This window comes from Ailuropoda melanoleuca, chromosome 6, assembly GCF_002007445.2.
Source record: "Ailuropoda melanoleuca isolate Jingjing chromosome 6, ASM200744v2, whole genome shotgun sequence".
NCBI lineage: Eukaryota > Metazoa > Chordata > Mammalia > Carnivora > Ursidae > Ailuropoda > Ailuropoda melanoleuca.
Window position 1 is genome coordinate 104,374,434 of NC_048223.1, and position 17,032 is coordinate 104,391,465.

Consider the following 17,032-nt stretch of genomic DNA (forward strand, 5'->3'; position numbering starts at 1 on the left):
ACAAGAAACCATGTACTTACCCAGGGATTGGTTTGGGCCATACTTGGTATAGAGACTTAAATGCTTGTTTTGGGTAAATGACTGACCTTTCTTCAAGCGTTAAAAGAATTTTCTTGCCTTTCCAGGTTCTGAAACATCCAGATAAGAAGTTCCGGATTGGTCAGGCCCTGAAGGCTACTGTGGTTGGCCCAGATTCTTCCAAGGCCTTCTTGTGTCTCTCACTTATAGGTGAAGAAATGCTGCCTGGTCAGGGAAGGGAGGGGGGTAGAAGGGAGTGGGAAAGAGTCATCAGGTAGTGGCCAGGTTCAAGGATGCCTCAGGTATTGGAGTCCTCAGAAAGCCTAGTGTGGCTTGTGCCTTCTGGGAACACATTTTTTTGGGGGGCTTTGTTCTCTGGCCTGTGTCACTCTGCTACTGTCTGAGTCACCTTTTCTGACACAGTTGGTTTTCTCAAGTCTCTCAGAAGGGGTTGTCCACCACATGGCCCTGAGATTTCTGACTACATGGCATGGTAACAGCGTTCTTGATCATTCTGGTCCGCTCAGCCTAGACATTCCCCAGTCTGGGCAGCTTCTGACTTCCCCACCCGTGCTTGGCCAGCATTCCAGCTTTTTTCTTCATTTGCCCTTCCCTGAATCAGGTTCATTTTCCTACCTGCCAGGTCCTCACAAGCTTGAGAAGGGGGAAGTGGCCATGGGCCGAGTGATGAAGGTGACTCCTAAGGAGGGGCTGACTGTCTCCTTCCCCTTTGGGAAGATCGGAAGAGTCAGTATATTTCACGTGAGTGATTCCTACTCAGAGACGCCCCTGGAAGACTTCGTCCCCCAGAAGGTTGTCAGGTAGGTCTAGTTGGTTTGTTTGGTTTTTTTTCCTCTTCAGCTGTGTAGGATTGTAGATTTCTTTTTTAAAAAAATAGAGATGTGATATGTGATTTTTGTACCAGAAAGAAAATCGTATGAAAGTTCTGTTGCTCCTTTCTTTGTCTACCACTTTTCACTATTATATGCCTTGGTTTCTTTCAAGACTTTCACACACACGGAGGTACAATTTTTTTAATGTGATAATAGAATTTAATTTTACATATTTTGCAGCTTGCTTTTTTTTTTTTTTTAAAGATTTTATCTATTTATTTATTTATTTGATGGTAGGGGAGAGAGGGAGGGAGAGAGCACAAGCGGGGGGGCAGCAGGCAGGAGAGGGAGAAGCAGGCTCCCAGATGAGCAGGGAGCCCAGTGTGGGGCTCGATGTAGGACCCTGGGATCATGACCTGAGCCAAAGGCAGATGCTTAACCGACTGAGCCACCCAGGCGCCCCTGCAGCTTGCTTTTTTCCTCATAGCAGTTTATCGTGGACTTTTTCTTTTCCTGTGCTAGTACATCTAAATCTACCTTGTTCTTTTACCTTATTTTTAACTTTTTTTTGGGGGGTTCCCATTATTAATTTTTTTGTCATTATCTAAAACCTCTGTTGAGGGACAATAATAATGAAGTGAATATCTTTGTGCATGTGTTTGGCCACAAGTGCAATGTATCCATGAAATATATTCCCAGAACTAAAATTGGTGGGCCAAACGACATTACACATATTGCCAAAGTGCCCTCCAAAAAGACTGTGCCCCTATATGTTCTGTCATAAATACGACTGTTTCTCACACCCCTGCCAACAGTGGTTTTTCTTAATTTTTAACCTAAGTTATTAAATAGGCAAAAATTGATCTCTCATTTTAATTTGCATCTCTCTTACTGGTCATTTTCCCTCTTTATTGGCTATTTACATTTGTCCTGTGCTTTGCTTGTCTTGTTCTTTGCTTTTGCTTGCTCATTTTTCTACTGAACCATTCATCTTTTTAATTGAAGAAAATTGATCTATAGGTGATTTCTGCAAAAAGAGACCTTTTGCAGTTGGCCGGGTGCTTATTAACTATTCTGTATGCACTAAAATGAGCCTGGTTCAGAGTTTTGTTTTTGTTTTTCATTCTTTAAGATTATTTATCTTAGAGAGCACGAGTGGGGGGAGGGGCAGAGGGAGAAGGAGAGAACCAGACTCCGCGCAGAGTGCAGAGCCTGACATCACGACCTGAACCGAAAACCAAGAGTCAGATGCTCAACCGACTGAGCCACCCAGGTGCCCCTGGTTCAGAGTTTTAAAGGCAGTTTCTAAGGTGAATAAATTAGCATTGAAGAGGCAGGCTTCAGCCTGATACCGTACAGACTTCTGAGAATCCAGGTTGGCTAACAGTAGAGTGGGAAGCCTTGACGAGACAGGAAAGTTTAATGCTCTTTCCCACCTCAGGGTGTCCCAGCCACCAGCACCTGCCTAATAAATTCACAACCACTTACCAGAGCTAAACCGCACAGACCTCTCCGAGGCCCGGGAGAAGAAAAGGAACACATCTGAGAAATCCAAGATTATCTCTAGTTTGTGTCTTGAGGCTTAAAAATGTGGTTGTGGCTTTTAGCAAAATTTTTATTTATTTTACTTTTTAAAGATTTTATTTCACAGAGTGAGAGAGAGCATGCACACGTGCACAAGCAGGGGGAGCGACAGGCAGAGGGAGAAATAGGCTCCCCACTGAGCAGGGAGCCCGATGTGAGGCTCAATCCCAGGATGCTGGGATCACGACCTGAGCTGAAGGCAGATACTTAACCAACTGAGCCACCCAGACACCCCAGAATATTTAAATATATTTTATTGTAGCCAAATCTGTGAGTTGTGTTCAGTTGTTCTTCTGTCTAATGTGGATAGTAAATTAATTGCCTAAAAGTAGGTAATCCCTAAGGTCCTTCCTGCTTTAGGGGCTTGGAGGCAGGTGCCTGTCGGAAAAATCTGGGCTATTGCTGAGTTCCTTTCCACTGCTAAGATGCTATACTTTGAAATTGTGAGTTTGGGTTGCTTAAGTGCTGTTTTCAATGTAAAAATTTTGGAAACCTAACCAAAGAGTAAACCTTGCTTTCCCTCCTGGAAGCCTCCCCTGCTCAGGCCTCACTGATTTGTTTCCTCTGATCTGCTGCTGTGAGCCTGCCCGAGGAATAGGTTATCCCCTGGTGGTTCGTGGCTGAGATTGTACACTGCTGGGATCTGACATCAGGCTGGTGTCCCCTCCTCTGAGTACTCATGTGGCTCTGTGTGTCTTCCTGAGGGATCCATGCTTCCTTTCATTTTCTTCTCCTGGCACCTTTCTTGGGTAAGAAGAATAGGTAGTGACAGGCTAGTAAACTGAGGCCCAGAGAGGTGATTTGCCCAGAGTCCCTCAGCACATTCTCAACAGAGTGAAGAACAGAGCCCAGGTGTCCTGTCCCCTCGCTCTTGCCTGTGGGTCAGCCTCGTGGAGAGGAAGCTCGGACCCTCTGCTGTCTCCTGGGTTGTTGAAAAGTCAACATCTTTTCTTGCTCTCGTTCCAGGTGTTATGTCCTGTCTGTTACAGGCCACGTATTGACTCTGTCTCTGCGATCGTCCAGGTGAGTGTCTGTGGTGGGGACAAGAGGGGCAGGAGGAGAGGCTGCGTGGACCTGACACAGAACTTTGGGCTTCCCACCTTTCTTCTCCACTTGTGCACTTTCTACCCTGCCCCGTCTTTATCCAGAAAAGCTGCGGGCATTCACAGTGCTAGAAGAACCTGTCTGCTCAGACTCTTGTTGCCCACAGCAAGGTTTGGACATCTGAATGTGGTGTTCAAAGTGGCCATGCAGTGACCCCGCTGAGGGGAGATGGTCCAGCCCCCAGGCTCCTGTAGTTCGTGGCATGTGTCATGAAGTGATTGCCCTGAAGTCAGCCTATTCCGTGGTTGGAAATGGTTGTTTTTGAGGCCAAGTCCTGACGGCTTCAGGAGAGAGTAGGACTGGGCTCTGAAGGTTATATCCTACAGACGGGTCCAGAGTTGTATTCTTAAACATAGAGTTTGATGATCACAAATGAGTCGGGGGTGAGAGTGGGAAAGGAGGGCTGGGTACATGTACACAAGCCTTTTATTCCTTTAGGACCAACCCGGAGACGAAGAGCAAAATAACCGATCCTGAGATTAACTCCATCCAGGACGTTCAGGAAGGGCAACTCCTGCGGGGCTATGTGAAGTGTGTCCAGCCGCATGGCGTGCTCTTCGGGTGAGCGAGGTGGCGCTTGTGGGCCAGCTCAAGTGTCCCTGACCTCCGGCACCGGGCCTGTGCCGGTCCACAGTCTGTGGCGTTCTTCAGTCGCCTTCTCTGAAGAGGATATGAAGGAAAGGGAGTCTGAGTTCCCACCAGTTTTTTTAAAATTCTGAGATGTTTTATACTTTAAAAAAAGTTTTGAATTATTTGTGTTTTGGGCAAAGAGCATGGCATATCCGATTTCAATTTTAAATACATTTGGGTTTTCTTTGATTTCGTGTTTGATCGTGATTCATAAATGTTCCGTGGAATCACGTAGCGGTCACAGGCAGCAGGGAGCCTTCTCTGCCACAGCTTTATCATTTTCATCTTCTCCGGCCGCTTGTGATTCAAGTGTTGCGGTGCTCTGTGTGGGGTGGAAGACGCCCTTCAGTCCGATCTTCATCATGCCTGATCATTGTTTCTGGCTCTCTTTCTCCTTTTGAGTGCCGGGAACTTCTGTCTGTCCTAAATCCTTGTCACAACTTGGGTCCCTGGGAAAGTGGAGGCGCTAGGCTAGGCTGGGACTCTGTTGTTGTACTTATGACCACAGGACCCTTGTCTTTTTCCTGTCAGCCTTGGCCCCTCTGTTGTGGGTTTGGCCCGATATCCGCATGTCTCCCAGTACAGTCCATCCAAGAAAGCCCTTTATAACAGATACCTCCCGGAAGGGAAGCTGCTCACAGCCAAGGTCCTGAGGTAGGTGTCCCCCCGCCACCTCCCGCCCCCCTGTACTCCCTGTTTTCCCTGGGGGCCCTGGGAGGCGATTCAGAGGTAAACTAGACATAATAGCTTGGGTGGTGTTGGTGCAGGGTTCAGGTGAACAAAGCCCCTTTGTTTGGAGCCTTCTGCCTCAGCCCCAGCCTCAGCTCCTAAAAGCTGATGTGGAGACTTTTCCGTGCATAGGCACTTGTTGGGGACAGAGTAGGGGGTCATTGCAGCTGGCCCCTGTATTTTACTATTCAGCATGGTCATTCTGAATGACCATGAAGAATACTGAATGGATTCCGAGGCAGGTGGTGCCGGGCCCAGAAAACTGGGCTGATCAGGAAAGGAAGGTCCAGGCTGTCTGCTGTGCTTGTCCTCACTGCCTCCCTCCCGTCCTCCCGGTTGTAGACTGAACCGCCAGAAGAACCTGGTAGAGCTGTCGTTCCTCCCCAGTGACACTGGGAAGCCGGACGTGTTTCCTGCCTCCCTAGGACTGCCACTTCTGAAGCAGGAGGAGAGGGAAATGGAGGCAGAAGAGAACGAGCACAAAGAGGAAGAGCAGAAAGAAGAGAAGGAGAAGCAGCATCAGAAAAGGAAAGGGAAGAGGAAGCAGCAGGGGCAGGAGGAGGCGCAGCTGCCCGGCAGGGAGAAGACTGAGCCCCAGAAACCACGAGCAGAGAAGCAGGGCAAGCGGCGGCGCCGGGAGTCTGCGAGCGAACAGGTACGTCCCTCGGGGAGGATGGCCTCCCTCGCATGAAAAGGAGCGTGCTTCAGAGCCAGCCAGCCGACCGAGTAGCCTTCTCCCGGACCGAGAGCGGTGTGAGGTTGGAGCTGGGAGGGGCAGAGGGAGGGCATTGCCCTGGGCGGCCAGCGGGTTCTCCGGGGCAGGAAGGGCGGCTTGCCATCTTTCCCCCTTGTCACCTCAGGACAGAGTGAACAAGAAGCAGAAGAAGGCTGCTGCGCCAGAGGAGGACGACAGTGGTGTTGAAGTGTATTATCGGGAAGGAGAAGAGGACGGAGAAGAGATGAGTGTGCTGCCCAAGGTGAGGGACAGCTTTGACGGGGGGAGGAGAGACTGCTCTGGGACCGCAAGTCCTTGGTCTCCTGCCTGAGAGCTGGGCAGCCTTTGGCTCCATCCTCCTCTCTCTTTGCCTAAGGCGGGGCTGCTGGGTCCTCACTTGGTCATCAGCATCCTGAGGACAGACCCTGCTTTACCTGAGGAGTGGGCTGTATAAAATAAATTCTCATGCATGTTTATTGAGTGGAGCTGAATTAAATCACGGGATAGGCAAGTAAAGGCTTAACCTTTTTGGGCCTGCATCTCCCTCTGAAAGATGAGGACGGTACCATTCGAACTGAGGACTGACTAGGGAAGGGCTGCCCGGACATTAGGTACTCACATCCCTACAGCCTCAGAACGCCTGTCATGTCTCTGTCCCAGCTCTGCTATTACATTGTACGCATGCGGTACTTTATACGTGAATGTACATATGAATAGACATACTTATGGGATTTTTGTTTTTGCATACGTATATTTTAAAAGCTTGTTGCTTAAATGAATTTATTTACAAGGAAAGCTTTTGTTTCACTACTATATAGTTTCTTCAGCAGAGTGGGCCTAACCTGGCCCTGGAGGAGAGGAAGAGTCTCTGGGCATGGTGGGGGCCCCAGCTCCTCAGGGGGGGTTGGGGCTGGGGAACAGGGTGCAGCCTGAGCTGAGTACTTTCCTCACACACCTCTGTGATCTTTCAGGAGAAGCCGACCAGGCCAGCAGAAGTGCCCCGGCTACAGCTGTCCTCCGGTTTCGTCTGGGACGTGGGGCTAGACTCTCTGACCCCGGCCTTACCACCTCGAGGAGAGAGCTCAGACAGCGAGGACGACGACAAGCCACAGCAGTCCACGGTGTCGTATTTTGCGGGGCTTTGTCCTTTTGCAGGGACCCCTTGGTGCCAGTCTCCTTTGCTCTGTCCTGGCCTGAGTGTCCCTTCTGACAGGTGGGACAGCCTCAGGCCTGCGAGTATTCTTAGGGCTCATGGACTGCCCTACCAGCTCTTGGCTTCCACTGCAGACCTCCGTAGTGGTCTGAGGAGTAGATTACTCACTAATTTTTGTGCCTTCCGTACAGAAGAAAAGCAAGAAGGAAAGGATGTTGGAGAAGCAGAAGGCAGAGAAAGAGCTGTCCCGCATCGAGGAGGCGCTGATGGATCCTGGGCGACAGCCAGAGTCGGCAGATGATTTTGACCGACTCCTGCTGAGCTCCCCCAACAGCTCCATCCTGTGGCTGCAGTACATGGCCTTCCACCTACAGGCCACGGAAATCGAGAAGGCCCGGGCTGTGGCCGAGAGGGCTCTCAAGACCATTTCCTTCAGGTCTTGGCTTTGCCCCCTGCTTTGGTTGGGTGTAGCTCTCGACAGAGGGGTGTCTCCTTGGGCTGCAGGGCTTGTTGACTGTGGGTCATTTCTTCCTCAGGAGGCCGATGGCAGTTTGGGTGGCTACCACCAGTACCCGTGGGTTTTCAGGCTTTGGCTCCTAGCTGTGCCATCAGCGAAACAGATCTGCTCATTTATATTTTATAGTCCCCTTCATTGAAGTAGCTAAGGGTGACATTTACCAGAGTCCCTGTGCTTAAATAAGGTGCCCAACCTGGAACAGAATTAGAACAGGGACAACGACTGCATGTAGCTGGGTGCAAACACTCTCAGTGGCCACTTGCCAGGCACAGGGTAGAGTGAGTTTCCTGACCGCTAAGAGGAGGGATGGCGATCCTTTGCTTCATTCTCTTAGTTTGGAGACAGCATCAGACCAGAGATTCTGCTCCTTTCTGCCCAAACCTTGGGCTAGGTTAGGATTTCGTGGGCTTCCTTTTGCGGAAAGGAGGCAGACACCAGGGGAAGCCCAGCAGTCGGGCATTCTCGCAGGTGTGAGCTGCAGTGGGGGCCAGGCCACTTCGTGGCTCGCTTGAGGGTGGGAATGGAGGATGTGGATAGAACCTGGGAAGGAAGAGGTGGTTCCAGTCAGCATCCCTGGGTGGTAGTGGGGGCTCCCTTGGGCTGAGGTGATGGAGCTCACGTGCCGACTCTCCCTCCAGAGAGGAGCAAGAGAAGCTGAATGTGTGGGTGGCCCTGCTGAATCTAGAGAACATGTACGGCTCTCAGGAGTCCCTGACCAAGGTCTTTGAGCGGGCTGTGCAGTACAACGAGCCTCTCAAGGTCTTTCTCCATCTGGCTGACATCTACACCAAGTCAGAGAAATTCCAGGTAGGAGTCTGGGCCAGGCGGCCCGCTGCCAGAGGGTCCTCAGCAGCTCGGAAACTAACTCCTGGGAAGTCCAGGAAAGAATCCCCCTCTTCTGGATCTGGTCCTGCTGCAGGCTTGCCCTGATTTGTTCATCTTCGGAGTGGGAGGAGTCCCCCTCTGCTTTAGGAATGCGGGGTGAAGATGAGGGAAGTAAAGGGACAGTGGACCCCTGGTGTGTATCTCTTGCGTATAGCCACGAGGCAGCAGCTTAGCCGAATGTCCCTTTTCTGTCTCTCTGTTCCCCCTTGTCATTCTCATGTTCTTCTACTCTTAGGACCTCCACACAGCACAGGATTAGTATGGAGACTCCCCACAGTGTTAGGCCCCCTCGTGTGCTCTCCCCGTCTCTGGGAACCTGCCCACTTTCCTTAGGCATCTAGAATTGCGCCTATGTAGTGACTGGAGTCTGAGGCCACGTCTAGCTTCTCATGAGCATAGCTGTCTGTCTCTGTTGTTGCCTCCTCTGTCATAGCATATTCCATAGCTTACCTTGTCTTTCCCACAGGAAGCTGGTGAACTCTACAACCGGATGCTGAAGAGATTCAGGCAGGAGAAAGCTGTCTGGATCAAATATGGCGCCTTTCTTCTGCGGAGGGCTCAGGCTGGGGCCAGTCACCGTGTGATGCAGCGAGCTCTCGAGTGTCTGCCCAATAAAGAGCGTGAGTGCTCATCCCCACCCTCCGTCCTGATTCCTGATCACATTAAGCTCTCTGATATCTGGGCGCAGGGATTGGAGGTTTTCTTAGCTGAGGGTGGTGTGGTATTAGGAAAGCCTAGTGGAGAGCAGGGAACTCCCTCTCTGTTGATTATATGCTCATGAACATAACATGTATTGCATTTCAGATGCTAAACTTCAAAGACGAAGAAACAAATTAGCACTGATTCTGTTGCCCCGGCCCACTCTCCTTTCTGAGCCCAGAGAGTGGGGGGTCTGCAGTGGGAATCATAGATCAGTGCCCATCTGTGTATTTGGCCCCGAACCTTCCCAGTGTTCACTTGTCATCACCCAGGTCTTGGAACCTATGAGTAGGGAGTCAGGAGTCAGACTGTCCGAGCAGCACGTTATGCTGTGGTGAGGGGTCTGTCTGCTTTGTGCATCTGAGCTGTCCTCTCCCTGCAGATGTGGATGTGATTGCCAAGTTTGCCCAGCTGGAGTTCCAGCTGGGGGATGCGGAACGGGCCAAAGCCATTTTTGAGAACACACTGAGCACCTACCCAAAGCGCACTGATGTCTGGTCGGTTTACATCGACATGACCATTAAGCATGGCAGCCAGAAGGAAGTCCGGTGAGTGGGCAAGACAGGCCAGGACTGAACTAACTGTGGGAGGTTGGGGATGTTGGCCAAGTGGACGAGTTTTAGCCCCACAGCATCTTCCAGCATCCCCAGTTCTCTTACTCTAGCCGGAATAACAGCTTTGACATGACATCCCAGGTCCTGTGGTATTCACTTTCAGACTTGTTTTGCTGCCTCGGGCCAGCCTCTGGTCATGTCTGGAGTCTTGGGTGGGTGGTAGGCTGGCCCTGGCGTGGGGGTCAGGAGACTTGCGTTTCCCACAGAATTCATTGAGCTTGGCTCTTGTGGTAGAGAATGGTCACAGGCTTGCTGTTGTCGCCTACATCCCGACCGGGCGGGGAGGGTTAGACATGGGTGGACTGAGGTCCAGAAAGAACTAGCGCCTTGCCCAAGTCCATCAGTGAGTCTGAAGCAGAGCTTTTCTCACAGATCCCTAGTTCATGTGAGTCCCCATCCCAGTAGCTTTGTCCTGACTTACTGTGTGACTTCAGGCCAGTAAGTCCTTTTAACACCTGTGGGTGTCTGTCTGATCTGGAAAGTGAGGGTGGCAATCTCTCTCCCCATGGACTCCTTAGGAGTTTAAAATGATAATAAACGTAAAGGTAGAAGTGAGAATGCTGGAGAACAGAGGGCCTGGCTGCAGAGCCAGAGAGGTAAATGCTGCCTTGCTCTTCCTCACAGGGACATCTTTGAACGGGTCATTCATCTCAGCCTGGCCCCCAAGCGAATGAAGTTCTTCTTCAAGCGCTACCTGGACTATGAGAAACAACATGGCACTGAGAAGGACGTGCAGGCAGTAAAGGCGAAGGCCCTGGAATACGTGGAAGCTAAGAGCTCTCTGTTGGAGGACTAGTGGCCGGCTGGCCTCCGATGACCACTGTCAGCAGTGGGCCAGCCCGGCTGAATCTCAGGCGCCTGGGCAGCTGGAAAACTGTGTTGCCTGAGGACTCTAATTTAAGTGTTGCTTTTTCTGCAGCACCTCTCTGGTAATCCTGTCAGGATGAAAAAGACTTTGAGCTTTCCTATAATTCCTTTTTGCGTGTTTTATTTTAGTACTACTGTATTTCATCCCCCCCCCTTTTCTTAGAACGAGAGAGAGAAAGCACGTGTGAGGGGGGACGGGCAGAGGGAGAGAGAGAATCTCAAGCAGACTCACCACTGAGCATGGAACCTGACACAGGGCTCGATATCACAGCCCTGAGATCATGACCTGAGCCGAAATCAAGAGTCAGACGCTTAACTGAGCCACCCAGGTTCCCATTTCCTCTTTTTCTGAGGCCGCTGTAGATAGCAGGCCGTAGACAGCAGGCTCTTGGGCCCCTAGAAAAGCGAAGACTCTTTCCCTCTGGGAGTTTCCTGGGGAGCAGGAATGGAGGGGCTGACTCCTGATGATCTTGTGGTCAGGATCCCACTTTGGCCCTGGCAAGCTCTTCGTCCAGCCAAAGGGAGTCAGCAGGGCCCAGGGAGCAGGCCTCCTCCCCTGTGTCTCAGGGGCTCTGGGCATTCCCTCAACCTGAGCTCAGCTGGTACTTGTGCTCTTTTGTGGAGTACGTGAGGCTGGGACAGGAGGACAAAGGCAGACCCCCTTGTCTGGGGGAAAGGACAGTTGGGGAACCCAGCCATCTGAGAGGAAAGCCGCAGGTATTGGCATAAACCACCTGGTGGCGTTTCTTCCCAGGCCTACCAGGCCCAGATTATCCAAGCTCTCCAAGCTGGGTGTCTCATTTGTGAAATGGGTTTGTTGAACAGTTGTTTTGTGGATGAAATGAACTTGTGTGTGTTGGTGTGCTGCCACAGGGCCTGGTGGCTAGGAGGCTCAGGGAGGACGTGGGCTGCTGTGCTGTGTGAGCTGGGGAGAACTGCACAGTTTCTCCTTGTAGCTCCTCTGGGGAGAGGTTGCTGGGTGGAGGGCACTGATTGGCTTGATGGTTTTCTTTGAGACTTGAGGGGAAGGGGACATGATGGGTGCACCATACCCACACCTCCCTGTGATCCCAGAAAGATGGTCTCCACCTCCTCTGATAAGTAATAAGCCCAGTCCCGTTTGTTGCAGAATTCTTGGACACCAGTGCAGAGCCCACTAGTTGAAGCCAGTTCTTGTTTGGCTTGGTCTTAAGGGGATTAAATGTTTTCTTTGGCAGAGAGCTTTCAATGGCCGGAAAGCTGGAGAGCTTTTCCATGGGAAGTGACTGGGAGGAGTGCTGGGAAGCAGGACAGGGACAGGGAGAGCGTCAAAGGTTTTAGAGGTGGCAGAGGTGATCAGGCAAGGGCAGGCACGTGTGGGTCAGCGGAGAGGCATAGCTGGGGCTGCCCTGGTTTTGGGGCATTAGGACTAGGTTATAGGAGCTAGTCTGCCCTATTGAGTGCGGGGTCGTGAAATTTAAGCCAGTCTTCCCTCTGAGAAAGGCCAGGCTTCACCTGTTCCCCAGATCAAATCAGATACCTGAATCTAATTGTCAAGACATCATCAGCCGTAGGGTCTTCCCAACACCTGGCTTTCCCTGTACTCCTGCCCTCCCTCCCATCGATTTTAATCTTGCCCAGGGTCTCTCTGTCCCCCCTCCCTCCCTCAGGGGATGGGATTTGGGCCTGTCTCTGTGACCACCAGCCTACTCTGGATGGCCCATCCAATCATGCAGACACCAAGCTAGTCCTTTATACTAAGAAAAACTTTATCAAAAATTTGGGTATATAAAATAAAGCCAGAGGCGTACGTTGGAGGTATCTTCCCGGCTGAGCGCTGCTGAGCCAGGTACCATACGCAATCACACATACGTTAACTGCACGATATCCTGTACCAGGCATGTGCTGGTGGGTTTCACTGTCACCTGGCTCTGCTGGCCAGGGCTTCCCAGCCTTGGAGTCCCACCAGTAAAAGGTCGTCCACATCATAGGTAATGAGGGACCGGTTCTGTGAAAGGGTCTTTTCTCCAAAGCTGTTGATAGAGTGGTGGGTGGCAGCGGGAGAGGGCATTTCTTCAGGTCTGAGAGCCTTCCCGTCGGAGTGGACCCCATTGTCTGCTAGCTCTCTCCACACCCCAGGCTACTTTGTGCTCCTGGCTCCTGGCCCGTTCCCCAAAAAGTGAAAAAAATCATCCCCTCCTGAAGCTGCTGTGAGCCGGCAGTGGAGTTGTTTGAGACCAGGTACCGCCTCTTGCGGAGAGTGTGGGAGCAGGAGCCCTAGGAGGCGAGCGGGGCCATCTCCATGGTTTCTGGCACCGTCCCATTGCCCGCCAGACCCTGGGCCCACTTGTGCAGGCGGCTGTAGAGCGGGAGGCCCTGGTTCTCGCGGTACAAATAGACGCCGGTGATGGCGTTCCACTGCGGCCGAGGCTGTGTGCCTTCGACCGGGAACCTGGCGACCAGCTCCTCGTCGTCCTTGTTGAGCGCCACGAAGCCGAAGAAGCGGCGCACGTTGCTGGCGGCCAGCACGCGCGAGTGCACCTCCGCCGTGCGCCGGAACAGCTGCTCCTCGTTGGTGCGGTACTGCGCCCAGTAGGCCTCCTGGCGGTAGCCGAGGGGCGAGCAGTAGTGCTTGAGGCACTTGGTCAGGAACACCAGGATGGCCACCACGCCGATGAGCAGCCACCCGAAGAGCTGGCCAGGGAAGGGGCGGGTTTGAGGAGGGGCAAGGAGCGGCTGCCCAGGAGGACGTCGGCCGGGCTGGTCGGCCGGGCTGGTCGGGGGCCTTGGGCTGGGCTGGAGCTGGGCCACCCTCCCCGGAGAGCGGGTTCTCCTGCGCTGAGGGGAGCCAGCCCTTCTGGCTGTGATTCCCCTTTGTCCTCGCTCCCTGGAACTCACATGCTCTGCTTTTGTTTTTGTGTTCTAGAAAACCTTGTGCTCCTTCCTCTCTGCCACATGCCCTGCTGCTCTAAGTGAACACTCCCAGCTGCGTGTTCTGCCCAGGCCTCCGCCCTTGCCGTCCGTCCCCGACTGCCCTCTGCTCCTTCAGAAGTGAGCCCCAGTGGCCGCTAGGTTCAGGGCAGCAGCCGCCGCTTCCTAACTGTGCACCCCTTCCTTGCTCAGGGGGCTCCCTTGGTGGCAGCAGCACCTGGGCTGACTCGGTGCTGGGCTGGGGTCCTTCTGGGGATGGGAACATGTCAACTAGCTGACGGGCAGATGTTTCATGAGCTTACAGGGGTTCGTGCTCCATCTGGGAGACGTAGGGGCTTAATTCGTGGCGGGGATCAAGGCTCAGTCTGAGCCAGAAGAACGTTCCTTCCCTTAATGTTTAAAACTTGCCTCACCAAGTCCTAACCCACAGGTTACCCAGCTCAGATACCTGATGNCCCCCCCGCCCCCGCCACGCGCCATCGCCTGGGGAAGAGGAAGAGGAGCTTCCCTTTGCACAGCCTTACCTGGGACTCATACTTGAGCCTGCGGGTGACCTCCTCCCGGAAGCCTGACAGGTCGGCAGGGCCCTCCCCGCAGGGGAACCTGGCCAAGGATTTCTGCCGCATGGGCTGGTGGGAAGCCCTTCTCCCCAGCTGTGAGGGAGGAGGGGTCCACGAACTCGCTGAGGGCGCAGACATAGGCCTCGCCGCGCAGCAGGGAGATGACAGACCAGGTGACGGGGGCCACTGCCGCACGGCCCAGGATGGAGCTGAGGAGGAGGAAGTTGGGGGCAGCTGAGCAGTTCTTGGTCCTCCGGTACTGGCACTCGGCCACTAGGTTCCAGGTATGGTTGTTGAGGATGACCCCGATGAGGAAGAGTGCCAGGGCAGGCACACCGATGGCTGTCAGCCCGTACAGGTAGTTCCGGGCGGGCGAGCAAGGGCAGTGGAAAGCCACCACGGAGAACAGCTCCTGACTGCCCACTGTGCCCAGGGCCACCAGCCCGTTAAAAATCATCACGTCCTTGCTCTTGAAGAAGAGCGATAGGAAGCGGAAGTTCTCCGCAATCAGGGCTGCCATGGTGACAGGTCAGAGAGGAGGGGACCCACGGCAAGGGTGGGGGCAGGGGAGACGGGGGTCAGCAGTTCCTGACGGGACTAGGAGGGAGTGCAGGCTGGTGGGCATCCGAAGGCAGGGCAGGGTCTTGCCATTTTATGGTGCTTCCTGTGGAATAAATAGTAGACGCCTGATAAATGTTGGCCTTTGAAAACTGAAAGGAGTCGAGGGGATCCTGTATGGCCAGGCTAGTGAGAAAGGAGGAGACCTGGGGAGCCCTGGGGCCTAGGGGACGTGGTGGCCACCGCTCACTGAGCTCCCACTAGGTGTCAGGGGCTTTCCATCCCTCATTGCCCATCGTCATGAGCCCACGTGGGGCTGTCATATCCCCAGTGTGTGCAGACGAGGTGGAGGCCTCCTGGAGCTGAGGGGCTTGCCAGGGTCACATATAAGCAGCAGCGCTGAGACTCAGGCTCAGGTCTGTCTGCCTCAGGCACTTGGGTTCTCGTGACTCCCACAAGCTTCCCTTGAAGTCAGAATTAAGGATGGCCCTGTGGCACAGGAATGTGGGGTTCTGGGTTGTGCTAGTGTGCTGAGGGACCTAGGACTATTTGGGGGGGTGCTGTCCTCCAGGCCTCTAGCCCATGGGCATCACAGCTGGAGTGGGTGTCCCGGGAGATAAGGGTGTTGGGTTTGACTCAGTGATGTGGGGTTGGGGGGAGGAAGGAGCCTCTGGTCAGTGCTGAGCAAGGGGGGGAGGAAGGAGCCTCTGGTCAGTGCTGAGCAAGGCTCATTGTCCCTGGAGTTCATGGAAACTTTTCATTTTGGAGACCTCAGAGTCTGGACTAGTTTAGGAGATCCTCGCTCTCAACATACTTCATGACTTTTCTCTGGGTCTGTGTCCTCATCTGTGAAGAGAGGATAAATAGTTCGGGCCCTTGGTCTCTCCGTAGGGATGCTAGAGGGGAAAGAAAGGGAATAAATGCCTGAGATCCTCCATCTCACCCTGTCAAGGCTTTAGGGTGGCTCCCAGAGGTGAGGCAGTGGGGGCGATTCTCCTTCCTGCCAAGATCAGGAAACTAAGGCCTGAAGAGGAGAAAGTGCCTCTCCTGAGGCCATGTTAGTACGGAGGTGTCTGGGCAGGACTTTTGAGCCTGACCTAAGGAGGCTTGGGAAGTGGACGAGGGTGGGTCTAACCAAGTGAGTCCTCTGTTTTCTTGGTCTCCTGCCCTTGCTCTGTGCTCATCCATGAAAGCCCCGGCCAACTTTCCCTTCCCCACCCATTACCCTTTCCCTATCTAGCAGCCTCCCAGGGGGCTGCCCAGCCTGCCAGTGACAGGGAATGGAGGCTAAGGCTCCACGATCCCCACCAGCCCATCCACAGCCTGCTCGGCCATGGTCTGGGCTGCAGCTGTGCCAGGAAGTGGCCACAGCCTTGGGCTCCCTTTCTAGGCCCCACCCACACCAGCAGAGAGACAGGCCAGGGTGTGGCCCGTGTCCTCCCCATCTGGGGGATGAAAAACAAAAGTCTACAGCCAGAAGAAGCCAGGAATGGAGGGATAGGGTGGGCAGCAAACAGAGGTGGGGAGACCTGCCATATTTCCTTCTGTCTCTGCCAGTGCTGCCAGATGGGCCGGGCAGAGCTTGGTGACCACGCGGGGAGCCAGGGGGAGGAGGGATCTGACTCTTCCTCCCACTCCCAGCCCAGGGGCTCTATCCCATTCCCTAGGAAAGAGTTAGTCATGTTGCCAAGGCTTAATGGGTTAAAGGCAGGCTCCTCTCTTCCTCTTCCCCTCTTGGCTTCAGGGCTTCTCATGAGATTTCGTGGGGCCCTGGGTTCATAAACTGCCCAAAGTGAGGTACAAGATATCTGAGCACAGAGGGCGGTGAGCTGAGGAAGAACCAGGCCATCATCTGAGAGACTACCGGGCCTGTCCCGTAGGCCAGGGAGGGGTCGCATCTGGGCCTGGGTGGGACTTCCAGCAACAGCAGTCAGGACAGAAGACAGGACAGGCTGGGAGAGGGGGGCACCACTGGCCTTGCCCAGAGTGAGGAGCCTCAGTGAGGGGCCTTTCTCCCCAGGACAATGCCTCTGTGCAGCCTTGAGCAGTCCTGCCATGTTCCCCATCGCCCAGCGCGCCCCAGGGAGGGGCCCTTCCTTACCTGGGGCCAGCTGCGGCGCCAACCAGCGACTCCAGCCTCCGCGGGGCGTGGGCCTGCAGGGCGGGCCCCCCCAAGTGCTGCCGGTGGTGGTTTACTCCGCGGGCTCCCTTGTGCTTTCTTCTGCACCGGAGCAGGGAGCCTGAGACCAGTGGGGCCTGGGGCTGGTGATGTTTTCAACCCCTGTGCTTTTCTTCTGCACTGGAGCAGGGAGCCTTAGACCAGCAGAGCCTGGGGTCGGTGGTGTTTTCAAAGTTTTAAACTCCAGAGAAGAGGAGAAAACAAGCAGGATGGAACTCGTGCAGCGGAGAGTGGAAAAACAGCCTCCCTCCGGCGCCAGGCAGGGGAGGGCAGGCAGAGAGGGCGGTGCAAGAGGAGAGGAAGTTGGGCTGCCTGTTCGGCAGCAGCGCTGGCCCGTGCCTGGCCTTGCTTGCCCTCCCGAGCCAGCTGCCCCGGCGGCCTGATGGTGCTGCGCACCAGTGGGACCAGTTCAGGGGCCAGGCAGGGCAGCCTTCTAGGACATCCTGCCTGGGCCTGCCCTCCCTGCCAGTTTCAGGA

The 17,032-nt window shown here is 53.9% G+C and overlaps 2 protein-coding genes across 5 annotated transcripts in view; one reads left to right on the forward strand and one right to left on the reverse strand.

Annotated features, from left to right (window-relative positions):
• PDCD11 (programmed cell death 11) overlaps window positions 1–10,452 on the forward strand; it is a 41,056-nt gene extending 30,604 nt beyond the window's left edge. For all 4 annotated transcript variants that reach the window (XM_011236348.3, XM_019809461.2, XM_019809467.2 and 1 more), the window contains 13 exons: window positions 126–228; window positions 662–839; window positions 3,402–3,458; window positions 3,978–4,100; window positions 4,701–4,823; window positions 5,241–5,553; window positions 5,759–5,875; window positions 6,585–6,734; window positions 6,958–7,202; window positions 7,922–8,090; window positions 8,635–8,788; window positions 9,250–9,415; window positions 10,106–10,452. In XM_011236348.3, coding sequence (XP_011234650.1) covers window positions 126–228; window positions 662–839; window positions 3,402–3,458; window positions 3,978–4,100; window positions 4,701–4,823; window positions 5,241–5,553; window positions 5,759–5,875; window positions 6,585–6,734; window positions 6,958–7,202; window positions 7,922–8,090; window positions 8,635–8,788; window positions 9,250–9,415; window positions 10,106–10,277 — 2,070 coding nt within the window. In that variant the 3' untranslated portion in view covers window positions 10,278–10,452. The remainder of the gene's footprint in view (window positions 1–125; window positions 229–661; window positions 840–3,401; window positions 3,459–3,977; window positions 4,101–4,700; window positions 4,824–5,240; window positions 5,554–5,758; window positions 5,876–6,584; window positions 6,735–6,957; window positions 7,203–7,921; window positions 8,091–8,634; window positions 8,789–9,249; window positions 9,416–10,105) is intronic.
• Window positions 10,453–10,643: 191 nt separating this feature from the next.
• On the reverse strand, window positions 10,644–16,821 carry CALHM2 (calcium homeostasis modulator family member 2). The gene is given in 4 exon segments (XM_002913922.4): window positions 10,644–13,021; window positions 13,783–13,869; window positions 13,871–14,482; window positions 16,478–16,821. Coding segments are annotated over 3 exon segments (972 nt in total). The 5' UTR covers window positions 14,339–14,482; window positions 16,478–16,821; the 3' UTR covers window positions 10,644–12,604.
• Between the last annotated feature and the right edge of the window lie 211 nt (window positions 16,822–17,032).